This window comes from Panulirus ornatus, chromosome 1 (assembly GCF_036320965.1).
Source record: "Panulirus ornatus isolate Po-2019 chromosome 1, ASM3632096v1, whole genome shotgun sequence".
In the NCBI taxonomy this organism is placed as follows: Eukaryota; Metazoa; Arthropoda; class Malacostraca; order Decapoda; family Palinuridae; genus Panulirus; species Panulirus ornatus.
This window is the reverse complement of record NC_092224.1, coordinates 22,425,875-22,442,806: the sequence shown is the minus strand read 5'-3', so window position 1 is coordinate 22,442,806 and position 16,932 is coordinate 22,425,875. Positions and strand designations below refer to the sequence as shown.

Sequence of the window (16,932 nt, the reverse complement as noted above, 5' to 3'; positions counted from 1 at the left end):
AACTATTTTCATCTTCCGTAGAGTTTGTAAGATTAATTGTTAAGCAAACAAACAGATAATTGTTTAATCTGTACACACTATACTCATTATATATATATATATATATATATATATATATATATATATATATATATATACGTGTCTGCCGTTGCCAACGTAAGCAAGGTAGTGCCGGGAACACAGAGAAATGCCGTATTCCTTAACATCCTGTCTCTGTAACGTGTAATGCACGGAAACTACAGCCCTCTCTCTCTCTCTCTCTCTCTCTCTCTCTCTCTATATATATATATATATATATATATATATATATATATATATATATATATATATATATATATATCGTAACGATATTCAGTCATCTCTTGTTTATTCCTGATTCGTTTTTCTTCACTAAGGATTAAGCTAGCGCTTGTTAACACGATTAACTTCCTCCTAACATGAACTGTTTAGAAAAAAAACATTTGTGTGGTGTATATAATCAAGAGTTAGTGCCTAGTATACATTTGAACATCCAGTTATTATGATTTCTTTAAGAGTTTTTTTTTTTTTTCTGTGATATATTCATTTCTCTTATGTATTTATACACGGTACATGTAGAGACAATATAACAGCTGTATATTTGTCTTACTGTGAGATTAACATTTGGCTAAACATTAACGATTTGATGAATTGTGTTGATAAAAAATTTACCCACTTGGTAAGTTTCTCCAATTCGCCTTTACATATGTATACTTCGCTTTTTATTAAAGAAGATAGAAAATATGCTTGTTCGTCTCGCTGTCACCACATCTGTCACCATCAACACCAGCTTTTGTATTCAATTTACATCATTTCGAACTCGTACTTGACCATTAACCCCTGCTTTTGTATTCAATCTATATCATTTCGAACTCGTACTTGACCGTCAACACCTGCTTTTGTATTCAACGTGTATTGTCTAAGATCCTGCGACTGAAGTGTTCGAGCGTAGAATTCGTCATGGCTGTGGATCAGTAAATCTAAAATGACGATTTTCCGAGGGCAGAGACTACCTCATGATCCCCTACCCCATGATCCCCTACCCTATGATCCCCAGGCCTTACTAACGTAATGCTAGACAACTCACCAGTGTCTAGTTTTAAACTAGTCATGGGCCAGTATCTGTCTTAAGGCAATGAATAGTTAAACTAGAAGATTAAGTGTCCATTACCTCCTTCCCGGATGTCCTGGTCAGTCTCATACCTGTCCAACGACGTCCCGTAACCCTAGCTTACATCCCGGGACAGTAAATGACCTCACTGATCTTTCTTCGGTGATGATGATGCTCATGATGATGATATGTGGACCATCATGGAGGGAGAAAATGTGGATACGTTGTGAATATGGGTTACGGTGGCCTGGTGTGGGTGAGATGATTGGGTTGCCGGATATTTTCCAAGACGCTTGCTTCATTAACTAACGCAATATAGATCGAGTATTTTCTACGTTATAGTAATTCTATATAGTCTCTAAGTGAGATCGATTTACTTTAGGGTAACACTAATACAGTCTTATAGCTGCATTATATTGAGTAAAAAAATATATATCATGAATGGAATCGGGTTAGATTATCTACTTCGTCGAATGAGCGATCGCTATGTAGGAGGGTCTCTTCTCAGGATGAAGGTAATTTGATTCGCGAAATTACATTAGTTAGGTTTAGTTAGCAGGGATTACCCTGATTTTAATGGTTAGACTAGATCTTAGCAATCTGATTAGGGCCGTAGCGAAGGTCGTACTCCTCCAGCCCTTGGAACACAACGCTACGATACGACCCTTGAATACGAAGCTGACGACTATTCATGCACGATTTTACCACCCTTGGGTCGTACCTTCTTGGTCAAGGGTCATTCATGCCTTGGTGTTCAAGGGTCCGTATTTGAAGGTTATAATATCATTGTTTTCGAGGATCGTACCGTCATGTTCAAAAGTCGCACCGCCCGGCATAAAGGTATAAGATTGGATCGTCCTCTTGTGTTCAATGGTCATACCTTCGTCCTTGCAGGTTAATCAGCTTGGTCTCGTGGAGGTTAGTGGGTTGCTGGTAGCCGTGTTATATCGAAGTTATCAAATCTAGGATGTGGTATCATCCTGTTGTCATCTAGGATGTGGTATCATCCTGTTATTATGTAGGATGTGGTATCATCCTGTTATTATGTAGGATGTGGTATCATCCTGTTGTAATCTAGGATGTGGTATCATCCTGTTGTCATCTAGGATGTGGTATCATCCTGTTGTCATCTAGGATGTGGTATCATCCTGTTGTCATCTAGGATGTGGTATCATCCTGTTGTCATCTAGGATGTGGCATCATCCTGTTGTCATCTAGGATGTGGTATCATCCTGTTGTCATCTAGGATGTGGTATCATCCTGTTGTCATCTAGGATGTGGTATCATCCTGTTGTCATCTAGGATGTGGTATCATCCTGTTGTCATCTAGGATGTGGTATCATCCTGTTGTCATCTAGGATGTGGTATCATCCTGTTATTATGTAGGATGTGGTATCATCCTGTTGTCATCTAGGATGTGGTATCATCCTGTTGTCATCTAGGATGTGGTATCATCCTGTTGTCATCTAGGATGTGGTATCATCCTGTTATTATGTAGGATGTGGTATCATCCTGTTGTCATCTAGGATGTGGTATCATCCTGTTGTCATCTAGGATGTGGTATCATCCTGTTGTCATCTAGGATGTGGTATCATCCTGTTGTCATCTAGGATGTGGTATCATCCTGTTGTCATCTAGGATGTGGTATCATCCTGTTATTATGTAGGATGTGGTATCATCCTGTTGTCATCTAGGATGTGGTATCATCCTGTTGTCATCTAGGATGTGGTATCATCCTGTTGTCATCTAGGATGTGGTATCATCCTGTTGTCATCGAGGATGTGGTATCATCCTGTTGTCATCTAGGATGTGGTATCATCCTGTTGTCATCTAGGATGTGGTATCATCCTGTTGTCATCTAGGATGTGGTATCATCCTGTTGTCATCGAGGATGTGGTATCATCCTGTTGTCATCTAGGATGTGGTATCATCCTGTTGTCATCGAGGATGTGGTATCATCCTGTTGTCATCTAGGATGTGGTATCATCCTGTTGTCATCTAGGATGTGGTATCATCCTGTTGTCATCTAGGATGTGGTATCATCCTGTTGTCATCGAGGATGTGGTATCATCCTGTTGTCATCTAGGATGTGGTATCATCCTGTTGTCATCGAGGATGTGGTATCATCCTGTTGTCATCTAGGATGTGGTATCATCCTGTTGTCATCGAGGATGTGGTATCATCCTCTTGTCATCTTGGAAATCGAGAGGGAAATTTGCAGTGAATTTGATGATATTGTCATCACGACGTAACTTTTTACCAGCCTCTCCTTCTGTAATTACATCTCTATTAGTGGATATTACCAAGTCTAAACTGTTATTACCTTTCGCTGAGTCTCAGATCATTTGATGTGAAAAGGTAGTCTTCTGATGGATTAATTAGACTGTTACCTTCCTAAATATCCGATACGAAATCCCGTGTGTGTTAAGATCTGCAATTATCTATACCGCAAGATTTCATTTTTTTTTTCATGTATAGTCGTATAGTTTTATCCACATTATCTGAGGTTCTATTCGAAGCAATGAAAAATTTTGACGTCTTGTTTATGAGTTTGGTGTACGAATTTTAGCATCTCCACCTGCCTTGTGTGGACGACCTTTACTGAGAGCGCGCTACATCCTTATAACACTAACTCTGTTGATGGTTATGGTCGTGTTCATCCAAGGTTCTGTTATTGCTATATATATATATATATATATATATATATATATATATATATATATATATATATATATATATATATATTAGGCCATCCTGATGCAGCCTCTGATGGTAGCTCATCACGTTTTAGGCCAACGCTTTTGTCGTTAGTGGAATGGAGAGAAGACAATTAAGTGTTGTGCTCAGGAAGGTGAGGTGATTGTGCCACACGTCTCTGAAGCCAGACCTCTGTTAATATGGTGCACCCTGGTCTGCCTCTTCCATGCTAGGTTCATCCTCACCTGATCAGTCTGGTTCCTGACTTCCTGGTTTTGTATAACCTTTTCCTCACCTCAGTCTGGCTCAGCAACTGCTTCATCCTTTTTTTTTTATCGTATAAAGTCTTACCTAAGCATGCAGTTGTGACCCTATGTAAATGCAGCTTGTCTTCAGCGAACAGACTTGTACCATCAGTAAAACTTTATCAAAAATCTGTACAGTAGTCAGCCTCCACCCGACCTGGAAAGTCCCTCATCTCTGTTACAAATCTAACATTCTGTTTTAGAGATACACTCCAACTGTTAAAACTTTCTTACGCTTATCCTTATATTGTCCTAGGATCTCCTCTGACTCATGGTGCTTGTACCAGCCTGGACAACACTTACCAAGGATTCTACAGTGTTCCTAAGTATATATATCCTGTGTCTTATGTGGTAAGTCTCGTAGCTTATTTCCCGGGTAACACAGCCTCCTCCTGTTTTTGTTCCTGCTACAGACTTCCGTGTCTGAATGTTTGAGTGAAGGAATCCCCGACAAGGATGAGGCTAGGCTCGCCCAGTCGTTTCATCTTCCAACCGTGTAAACCAAGTGACAGTCTTTGTTACCGTTTCTTTTCCTCCAATCTTCGGCTTCGCACTGTTCCTGTCCACTTCGAAATTATCACCGCCGTCACTTGTCGTCTGTGCCTTGACCAGCCTGGTTTCTGAATTGCCTAAGTTATCAATGATGATATTCTCTTTCTTGATATCCAGGACCCATGCTATTGCAAATCCCAGGTCTTCCTCCCACATACCGTCTGCTGGCAGCACTTTCAGTCGCTATCTTATCACTGATCGCTTTTGACAACGTGAAATATATATCACAAAAAGCAAAGAAAATATCTACTACCGTTTTGTAGAAAGATGAATATTTCTTTGTAAATCTACGATGAGATTGTGAGCGAGCACAGTGAACAGCACAGAACAGCTTTGTTTTTCTTGTCCTCACTTGCTACAATGTTGAACAGAGCAGGGCCATCCTGGGTCGTGTTCCAAGTGACTAGGATTAGTTGGTGGTGGTGGTGGTGAAGGCCGTGTGTGTGTTGCTGTTGTTGATATGAGGACTTTGTATTAGTGGTGGTGGTGATAAGGGCCATGTGTCTTGTGGTGGTGATAGTGGGAGCCGTATGTGTGGTAATGGTGGTGAGGGCCATGTGTGTGGTGGTGATGATGGTAGTGAGGACCGTGAATAATTACCTATTAGCAGTCACCTCTTTGTACATCGACGAGAAGGGAGTTTACCCATCTTTTGAACTGCCTTTATCAATAGGCAATTTTTATACCTGTGCATGTTGCCAGCATTCACAATTTCACTTATCTTGCTTGAATCATCCACTACCTTGTTACGGGAACAATGCTTCCCTACATCCTTTCTAACAGGATAATTTCTTTGTGTATTACTATATCCACAGATGAGTCCATCACTGCTTCTCATGAAGAACTAACTGATCCCCGTCGACATCATCTAACTGCTTTACAATCGTGGAAGTTATCATCGAGTCACCCCTTACTCTTCTCTCCTTCATAATGTGCACCTGATCGGTTCTCATCTTCTCTTCTTCGGCTTAACTTCATTAAATAAGGAATGATATCTTGCCCTTCCTCGAGTCCTCGTAGGTAGATTTTTTTTGTTCTTCTTTACATGCAAGTTACCAGACTCGGGAAACGTATTCTGCTTTTGGTCTGATGTGTGTTGCGTTATTGATGTCTTACCAAGCATTTCTATATCCACGGACTTCAACACTGTTCGTATTTACCAGCAGACCGTGTGAGTTCCCTTACAACTCTCCTGATGGGGATCTCTGATGGCAGGTTCGGCACAATGTAGACTCCCAAGTCTCGCTCACATACATCACAATAGATTGTTTCCTGATAGACAGTTGTCGTACTGAAGCGTTCCTTCACTGTCTCTCGTGCTCATTGCTTTACATTTGCCCGGGATGAATTTCATGAACCTGCAGTGTGGTAGTCGACACTTTTTTTGGTAGTTCGGAAAATACAAGACCGAGATGCTATCATCTTGTGGTGGTGGCTGTGTGCTGGAGGCTATGAAGGCCGTATGTGATGGTGGTGGTGAACGTGTTGGTGATGGTTTGGTGAAGGCCAGCTGCGGTGAGGGAGTGATGATGGTGGTGGTGAAGGAGTGGTGGTGCTGGTGGTGGTGAAGGCTGGCTGTGGTGAAGGAGTGGTGATGATGGTGGTGGTGGTGAGGTCTGGCAACGTTTACAAACATTTATTGATTGTTGTGGGATCGTCCCGGGAGAGTGTGACGCCTGCCGTCCCGGGAGGATGTGACGCATGTCGTTCCAGGAGTGTGTGACGCCTGTCATCCCAGGAGGATGTGACGCAGTACCGTCCTAGGAGGGTGTGACGCAGTACCGTCCTGGGAGGGTGTGACGCAGTACCGTCCTGGGAGGGTGTGACGCAGTACCGTCCTGCGAGGGTGTGACGCCTGCCGTCCCCGGAGGGCGTGACGCATGTCATTCCAGAGGGATGTGACGTGTACCACCCCAGTGTTTCCAATCATGTTTGTTCTCGGGTTTCCCTTCGGAGCCTCCCAACCTATGGCTCTCCCAGACATCACACCTCTTCTGTGTGTGTATGTGTGTGTGTGTGCGTGTATGTGTGTGTGTGTGTGTGTGTGTGTGTGTGTGTGTGTGTGTATGTGCAGTATTGTCTCCGTTTTATTCACGGATAACAGTTTACGAAGAACGTTTCTCTTCCTAAATCTTTTTTTTTTATCAACGTTTTTGTGATATTATATAGTTCGTATCCTCCGTACAGTAGCTGTAAGACCGCTTTCATTTGGACATTGTTGTCCCCGCTGAAGCTCTCGTGTTCTGCTGGCGATTTCATTAATATTCTTTTTTTTTCACAGCTGAATCCTTTGTGTGTTTTGGTGGGTTACTCTCACATCCTTGACCTCTAGCTTTCCCGACCTCTGACCTCGTAGTGTTGCCGCTTGAGGACACACGGCAGACATACGAGGAAATGAGCAGCATCAGAGCCTGTCTGTACCCTCCGTCTGGCATTACCTGCGTTAGGACTACTCCTGCTGCAGTAGAGTAACGTGCCATCATACTGCTGAATGGACAGACCTGTCGTATTTAGGGAAGACACACAGCGACACGATGCTCTGTCCTGAAGCTAAAGAAAAAAAAAAACCAGTGGCCTTTATTGCCAGATATGTCCACCATCACTCCACGAAAGCAATGTGCATTCAACCTTCACAGCAGTACAATGTCATCAGGAAGATTGTCGTGTGCTCAGCCCCCAGTGCTGTTGTGTCGTCGCTTCAAAGAACCGGCGGATGCTGGAGGCATGAAGGGTAATGGGCGACATCCTCTCTGGACTTTCGCGGTCGTGGGTCGAGGTGGAACAGCAGGTTCCCAATGCTGGGCTCCTCCTGCGTCTATGTTATGTGCGACCTGTTGCACGACGTGACACAGGAGTGACTGAGGTATTATATGGCTGCACATCAGGTGACTCGGGGATGTTATAGGATCTTCCTGTAAATGAAATACAGAAGAGTTCAGATCCGTTTTGCATGAAATGTTATTCAGTTTCATGAGAATCCCAGGACGTGTTATTCATTACTGTACCTTTATATGGCAATGCCATAGTAAAAGTGAAAATTGAATGTAATGTGGAGAGCGTACTATATCAGGAGAATTGGAACATATGCGAAATATTTCGTGTCCTGTGCCTTGAGTCGGGAAGAAGAATACGTGACACGTTAGGATGACTTAAAGTTATCCTTTAGGAAATAACGCCTCAGGTTGGGGGAACGGTGTACACAGTAATGAGGGTCGAGCCACGACTTGGGCGACGGTTTACAAGGCTTTGATCAGGCATTATGAGAAAGGATGTAGCAGTTGTGACCAGCGTATGAATGAACATCTAAACAGCGTAAGAAAGAAATGGAGTCGTATTTAGAATTTGGGCCAAAGGATACAAAATACGAAGAAAGGCCACATCTGCTTATGTACATTCTCTCTCTGTCATGTATAACGCCTTGAAGTCAGTTCTCCCTAACCATGGTTTATCCCGAACGCTTCACATGCCCTGGTTCAGTCCATTGACAGCACGTCGACCCCCTGTATACCACGTCGTTCTAATTCACTATATCCCACGCACGCGTGTATGTTCTGACCCCGATCTCTCGGTATCTGTAGTACTCCATCCTTCCATCTCCAGTTTTGTTTCCCCCGTTCTCCTTTTTCCCCTCCACTTCTGGCACATGTATCCTCTTTGTCAAATATTCCTCAGTAATCATCTCCATATGTCCAAACCATTTCAGCACACCGTCTCTAGCTCTCTCAACCACACTTTTATTGTTACCATATCTTCCTCTTCCCATTCATTACTTGTTCGAGCAAACTACCTCACACCGCAAATTGTTCTCAAACAGCTGAATTCCAACACACCAACCATCTTCCACAGACATATCTATAGCCCGTGCCTCGCATCCATGTAATGTTGTTTGGACAATTAAACCTTCAAACACATCCATTTTTGCCTTCCCAATTAACGATTTCTCGTTCCATACATTCTTCAATTCTCCCAGATCTTTTGCTGCTAACCCATTCTACGACTCGCTTCCGCCTCCATGGACCCATTCGCTGCCATGTCTACTTCCAGGTATCTAAATCACTTCACTTCCTCTAGATTTTATCTATTCAAACTCACACCCCGATTAAACTGTCCCCCAATTCTGCTAAACCTAATAACTTGGAACTTTTCACTCTCCTCTGTTTCTTCTCGTACATATGCATTGATGAAAACTTCTTACTGCTTTTAGCAGCTTTCCTTCTGTACAACATATTCTGAAGACTTTCCACAAGGCAACTTTATCAACCCTATCATATGTGTTCTCCAGATCCATAAATGGTAGATATAAATCCATTCGTTTCTCTATTTCTCACACATTCTTTAGAGCAAACACCTGATCCACACATCCTCTACCACTTCTGAAATCACATTGTTCCTTTCTAGTCTGATGTTCTGCACATGCCTACAATCTCTCAATCGCTACTCTCCTATACAACTTAGCGGTACACTCAATAGATTTATGCCTCTGTAGTTTGAACACTCATCTTTATCCCCCTTGCATTTTTACAAAGGCACTATACGTGCATTCTGCCAGTCCTCAGGTACCTCACCATGGTACATACATACATTGAAAATCCAAACTAAGCAGTCAACATCGCGGTCACCCTCTTTCTAAATCAACTGCAGTACCATCCACGCCAGCTACTTGCCATATTTCATTTTACTTAAGGATTTCACGACTTCTTCTCTCTTCACCAAAACACTCTTTGCATACCACCCAGACCCAAACACCCAACATCGGCAACCTGTCTTCAAACACATTCAACAGTCCTTCAAAGTACTCGATCCATCTCCTTTTCTTCATTACTACCTATTACTACTTCCCCTTTTGCCTCCTTCACCGACGTTCCAATTTGTTGTTTTGTTTTTCGATCATTTTTAACCTTCCAGAAGATCTACTTATGCTCCCTTAACTTTTATGATGCTCACTCACCCCAACCCTCATTTACCTTCTTTTTCAACCCCTGCATGTTCCTCTTAACCTCCTGCTGTTTTTACTTATAACTCCCCTGATCAGTTGCACTCTTTCCCTATAAGTACCGCACAAACGCCTCCCCTAACTCTTTCATTAGCAATTTTACTTCATCCCACCTCTCATTACCCTTTCTAATCTACCCTCTTCCCACCTTTCGCATGTCAACTGCGTCTCTCGCAAATACCAGCACTGCTTCCCTGAATACTTCCATTTGCACCCACTTCCCTTAGGTCATTTACCTTTTGCCATTCTACACTCTGTGTCTTCCTGGTATTTCTTCACGCCAGTCTTTTTTCCAAGCTTACTTACTCTCGCCACTCTCTTCTCCCGATTTTGTTTCTTTTTTTCCTAAAACGTCTTTAAATCATCACCCTCGCTTACAGAGGATAGTGGTTAATCATCCCACCAGCTGCCCCTCTCAGCACATCTACATTCACAAGTTTCTTTCTTACACGCTCATCAATAATGTAATAGACACACACACACCACACACACACACACACACACACACACACACACACACATACACACACACACATACACACACACACATCCTAGAGACTATGATGAAAATGTAAAGGTTAAAAGTAAACAGGAGGATGAGAGGAGATTGAGAGCTCAGAGCATATCTGTCATCACGTATCAGACTGCTGGCTCACGACTGGAACCTTTGTCACCGAAGCAGGCTACTCAGAGGGAAGGATGAGGCGCGATCAGTTTGGGTGATTCTCAAGTCAAGAGAAAATGGTAGAATTAAGAGACATGGGAACTGATAAAATGGAAGAATGAGGAGACTTTTAACGATATCAGAGGGGGCTTTAAAAGGAAAATGAATGTGGGGAAAAAGCACAAAGATAAGGTAAAGAAGAGCATTAGTAACGAATGTTAAGTTGACACAAACTGAAGGTAAGATCGAAAGTCTTGAAATCCACGAACACAAGCTGCAGGGAATAACCAATAAGAGTGCGATAGATATTGTGCAACGTGTGATAACAGACAGGAGTTGAAAGATACGAATCGGTGAACACTACAAGACTGGATGACATCCATATTCAGTCAGTGGAGGAAGGCGGGCAATAAAGGAGGTAAAAATAAGGCAAAACTACTAGAGGCAACAGAGGAGGGAAATACGCTCCTCGAAATTGGAATTGATCAAACAAAAGGAACGGGGAAAATTCATAGCTTGGACAAAAGGGAAGGAGGACCTGTAAAGGCTGGTCTCAAGGGGAAGGGGGTATGCCAGCCAGGCGGTGTTAAAGGCAAGGAAGCTGGCGGAACGTATAAAGAATCTGGTAGTGTGTTCGGTGCAAGAAGACAAACAAAAGGGAGGAGCGAGGAAGAAAGTTGAGAAAAATGCGGAAAGTTTCATACGTGAGAATTGCGAGAGACCCAAATATTAGGACCCCCACATAACAAGGCAGAGAGAGGCTAGGAGCACTTAACACTGAGGATGGATGGTCTGGACGTTAGATCTGTAAATACAGATGGACGGGTTGTAAACAGCATAGGATTGCATTATGTGAGGGTCACATAGAAGAAATCAAACCAAACATCGATGATGAGAAATAATATTCCAAGGTGTAGAACTCTCGTCTTGTCTTTCGTAAAATATCTTTTGGTCGCTTTGAAGGAGAGGACATAGGAGAAGCGGGATCGTCGTCCTTAGAGAGGATATAGGAGAAGCAGGCTGGTCCTTTCGGTAGGATATAGGAGAAGCAGGATGGTCCTTTGGGAAGATATAGGAGGAAGCAGGGATGGCCCTTAAAAGGGACAAAAGGAGAAGAGGGATGGCCCTTAGTGAGGAAGTAGAGAAGCGGGACGATCCTCAGACGAAAAAAAAGACACTTGATCGAATGATACATTAAAGCAAGCAAGACTCACACTGAGGTACAGAAACATGATGGCATAACGTCTAGGAACATTTCCCGATCCAACATATGACTGAACACACCTACTAGTCTGGGAGGCTCGTGCATCCCTTAATACTGGATCTCAGTCTCTCATAACCAACCAGGTAATGGATAACGTCAGCTGCTTCACCCCACTGGGGAGGAGGAGTGACGACACACAGCACCCGGAGTTAAATTCTTGTATAGTTCATGGATGAAGGCGGGACCAAGATTACAAGCTTAACGTTTTCAAATCGATTCGAACACTTTCTGGAAACAAGGAAGAATATATGAACGAGAGAACAAGACAGGTAACAAGGCAAGAGATGAGGAAGAAAATTCGTGGTGGAAATAAGTTATATTTAGCAAGTAAGTTGTGCGAGGAAACAGAAAATGCATAGAACTCTTCAGGTGTAAAATTCCACTCTGTTCATACAAATAGGAAACACACCCACACACACACATACATACATACAGTTAATCGCACATGGGAAGTATTCACTTCTGTGATCAATTCATCATTTTCTTTTTCTTGTCTGTCACCAGCACTGAACTTGTCCCTCGTCTCTAGCTGGAGTCTTGTTTTGTTTTGGAACATATTATTCTTCCTGATCAGTCGCTAAGTTACGTCCACCAACTCCAAGTTGTCTCGATGTTTGCTTCCAGCTTAGCTCCCTCCTCACTGGCTGTGTCCACGCTTAATGTTTCTATATTGGCTGTTTCCAGCTTTGCTGTCTTCTCACGAGCTGTTTCCATCTTGACTGTTTACTCACTGGCTGTTTTCACTCAAGCTGTTTCCATATTGACTGTTTCCTCTGACTGTTTAAAGCTTTGCGGTTTCCTCACTAGCTGTTTCCATCCTCTGTTTCTTCACCGTTTCCAAATTGTCTTTTTTTTCACAGTCTCCACACTAGCTGTTATCTTCATGACTGTTTCCAGCTTGGCTGTTTCCTCACTGACTGTTTCCGTAGTGGCTGTTTTCCTACTGTTTCCTCAGTAGCTGTTACTCATTGCCTGTCACCATCACAGAAGTTCTCTCTATCGTCTCTACCTGGAGCCTTGATTTGTTTCGGAACATATTATTCTTCCTGTTTCCTCTAGCTTTCTCCACACTGGCTGTGTCCATGTTGATTGTTTTCATACGAGCTGTTTCCGTTGGGGCTGTTTTTAACAATTTCCTTAGTAGCAGTTACTCATTGGCTGCTTCCACACTGGTTGTTTTCATACTAGCTGTGGCTTGTTTCCATGCTGTCTGTTTCCACGGAACTTTTGAAAGTCACTCGCGTGGCCTTGGGAACATGTGCAGACCTCCACCATAACCTCCTTCGCTCGTCATGACCCGCTCCTCCTCTGCGGTGGGCACACAGCACCGTCATTACTCCCACCATGATACAGTTCTCTAACGTGTTTTCATGCCACGACAACCATGGCCTCCCATGCAACCATAACATGTTCCGTGGTCCATTCCCTACCATTGTCGCGCTCTCTTGGGGTGATGGCATCTCCCCATGATCACTCATGTTCTGATCACCCTCCTGCTATCATCACCCCCATTGCCGCCTTCGTCCCCTCGTCACGCCCTGCCATTATCTTCCCATTATGTCCACCCCTGATATTATCATCACCCTTCCGCCTGTTACCAGCCAATATATATATATATATATATATATATATATATATATATATATATATATATATATATATATATATATATATATATCCCTGGGGATAGGGGAGAAAGAATACTTCCCACGTATTCCCTGCGTGTCGTAGAAGGCGACTAAAAGGGGAGGGAGCGGGAGGCTGGAAATCCTCCCCTCTCTTTTTTTTTCCAAAAGAAGAAACAGAGAAGGGGGCCAGGTGAGGATATTCCCTCAAAGGCCCAGTCCTCATCCTCTGTTCTTAACGCTACCTCGCTGATGTGGGAAATGGCGATTAGTATAAAAAAAAAAATATATATATATATATATATATATATATATATATATATATATATATATATATATCCTTTCCAATATATATATATATATATATATATATATATATATATATATATATATATATATATATATATATATATATATATCCTATTATCATCACCTCACCTGCCATGAACACCCTCCACGGATGAATTCACAGGGAGCAATATTCTCCATCTCCATGATTTTCGTTCCGCTGCTCATATTCAAAAGTCCAATGAAAAATGTTCATTTCCTTTCGGAAATCATTAATTTTAATCATTAAAATCACTTTTAATCCTTTGAGTATATAAAAATGCACTCTATTATATGTCATTTTACATATATGACTTCGTATTGATAATGTCATAATCGCTATACTTCTCTCCTCATATCTACCTGAAGGAGGTCCCTTCGAATTTATTCTTTGCTCTGTTAGAGTTTTGATGATGTTTCTCTTGTGTCCACAGATCCTGGCCCGAACAATCCGACCACCACCTACATCCCTCCTGACGGCGTGGGTAAGTACTCCTCACTTCACCGTACTGACACTGCGTACTGCAGCCTCCCTGATGGTCACATCTTTGTGGGCATCAGGTGAAGAGTGACCTCTTCATCAGTAGGGGTCCTTGACCGCTCGACCATGACTGAAGGGGGACCCTGAGCACGGCGTTATGGCCCCCTGGGTATGACTGCATGGCCTTTAACCTGACCTTGAAGGGTCAGGTCAACAGGACAAACCACCTTGACTGGTTTTGCTTGTAGGTTAAGATCTTGCACAAGTCACTGTAGGACGAAACAGTATTACTTAAGAATGGAAGAAGGAGATTTCACTTTCGATGATAAGAAATGTGAATTATCTCGGTCTGTTGACGGCTGCGGGACACAAATACTGGAAATAGTTTGTGTCGTCGTCAGCTTGCGGTTCAAACCAAAGTGGCTGATCCTGTCCACAAGTAACACGAGGCAGATATGAAGGTTTGTAATCAGAAACCACATCTAAGAAGACCACTTAAAGCACAGCTTACGGGGAACTAGGTTATCGAAGGCCCGCTTAACTGGAAATTCCATTACTGAAACCCAATTTAACTACAAACTTGATTAACCCAGACCTAAATCACACTCGTCTCGTCCGTAGGCTTAGATCTCGCGTCTCATCCGAGGCCTAGATGACTAGTCTTGTAGTCTGCCAGTGTGTCACCTGGCCCCTAGGCTCGGGCCACCTGACACTGCCCACTCCACTAAAGGATAACAAGACTTGAGGAATCAAGGAATCATTATTAGGGCCAGGGAACATGAAGCTTGGTAACGTACCAGGGGGCGGGCCTGGCGGGCAACGACCTGAAGAAGGTAATGAGGGAAACTACCTGAAGAAGGTAATGAGGGAAACTACCTGAAGAAGGTAATGAGGGAGGAGATACATCAGCCCTCTTGTTTGGGGTGGCATGATAGCTGTATGATACTAGGTGTCATTATCTATATGTCTCCCTATTTGTCTGTCGATTTAATCTCTCTCTCTCTCTCTCTCTCTCTCTCTCTCTCTCTCTCTCTCTCTATATATATATATATATATATATATATATATATATATATATATATATATATATATATATATTTATTTTTTTTTTTTTTTTTTATTATACTTTGTCGCTGTCTCTCGCGTTTGCGAGGTAGCGCAAGGAAACAGACGAAAGAAATGGCCCAACCCCCCCCCCCCCCATACACATGTATATACATACGTCCACACACGCAAATATACATACCTACACAGCTTTCCATGGTTTACCCCAGACGCTTCACATGCCCTGCTTCAATCCACTGACAGCACGTCAACCCCCGTATACCACATCGCTCCAATTCACTCTATTCCTTGCCCTCCTTTCACCCTCCTGCATGTTCAGGCCCCGATCACACAAAATCTTTTTCACTCCATCTTTCCACCTCCAATTTGGTCTCCCTCTTCTCCTTGTTCCCTCCACCTCCGACACATATATCCTCTTGGTCAATCTTTCCTCACTCATCCTCTCCATGTGCCCAAACCACTTCAAAACACCCTCTTCTGCTCTCTCAACCACGCTCTTTTTATTTCCACACATCTCTCTTACCCTTACGTTACTCACTCGATCAAACCACCTCACACCACACATTGTCCTCAAACATCTCATTTCCAGCACATCCATCCTCCTGCGCACAACTCTATCCATAGCCCACGCCTCGCAACCATACAACATTGTTGGAACCACTCTTCCTTCAAACATACCCATTTTTGCTTTCCGAGATAATGTTCTCGACTTCCACACATTCTTCAAGGCCCCCAGGATTTTCGCCCCCTCCCCCACCCTATGATCCACTTCCGCTTCCATGGTTCCATCCGCTGCCAGATCCACTCCCAGATATCTAAAACACTTCACTCCCTGGGGATAGGGGAGAAGAACTACTTCCCACGTATTTCCTGCGTGTCGTAGAAGGCGACTAAAAGGGGAGGGAGCGGGGGTCTGGAAATCCCCCCCTCTCGTTTTTTTTTTTTAATTTTCCAAAAGAAGGAACGGAGAAGGGGGCCAGGTGAGGATATTCCCTCAAAGGCCCAGTCCTCTGTTCTTAACGCTACCTCGCTAACACGGGAAATGGCGAATAGTTTGAAAGAAAAAAAAAAAAATATATATATATATATATATATATATATATATATATATATATATATATATATATATAATTTTCCTCCAATACTTGATTGCCGCTTCCCGTGTTTGCAAAGTAGCATCAGAAACAAAAGAAGGAAGGCAGTACTTCCTCCAAAATTCGTAAATGCTTTTCCTTGGCTCTTATCCCTTTCATAATCGTCTCTAAAGTTCACTTTAGGTTCGGCCTTGATGTGGCTTTTCCTCCGTGCCTAGAGCCTCCAACGTAAAAATAATTCGCTCGCATCCGTTCTGTCGCTGTCATGTGGAATGCACCGAAACCACAGCTCCCTATCCACAACCCGGCCCCACAGACCTTTCCATGAAACCCTCCGGCTGCTTAACATACCCTGGTTCAATCCATTGTCAGCACGTCTTTCCCTGTATACCACATCATTCCAGGTTACTTAATCATCTGCACGCCTTTCACCCTCTTGCATGTTCAGCACCGATTGCTGAAAGTCATTTTCATTCCATTCCTCCACCTCTAGTTTGGTCACCCTTCCCTCCTTGTTCCCTCCACTTCTGACGTATATCCTCTCCGTCATTCTCGATATCTCCAAACCATTTCAGGACACCCTCTTCAGCTCTCAGCCACACACTTTTCAGTACCACACCTCTCTCTTACCTTTATATATTACTCGATCAAATCGCCTCACGCCACATATTGTCCTGATATATATATATATATATATATATACATATATATATAATATATCATAGATATTCGCCAT

General features: G+C 42.9%; 1 protein-coding gene across 2 annotated transcripts in view; it reads left to right on the top strand.

Moving 5' to 3' along the window:
- LOC139763053 (tyrosine-protein kinase receptor-like) overlaps positions 1-16,932 on the top strand; it is a 1,458,433-nt gene that overhangs the window by 940,247 nt on the left and 501,254 nt on the right. For both annotated transcript variants that reach the window (XM_071688765.1, XM_071688676.1), the window contains exon 13: positions 13,991-14,041. In XM_071688765.1, the coding sequence (XP_071544866.1) occupies positions 13,991-14,041 (51 nt within the window). The remainder of the gene's footprint in view (positions 1-13,990; positions 14,042-16,932) is intronic.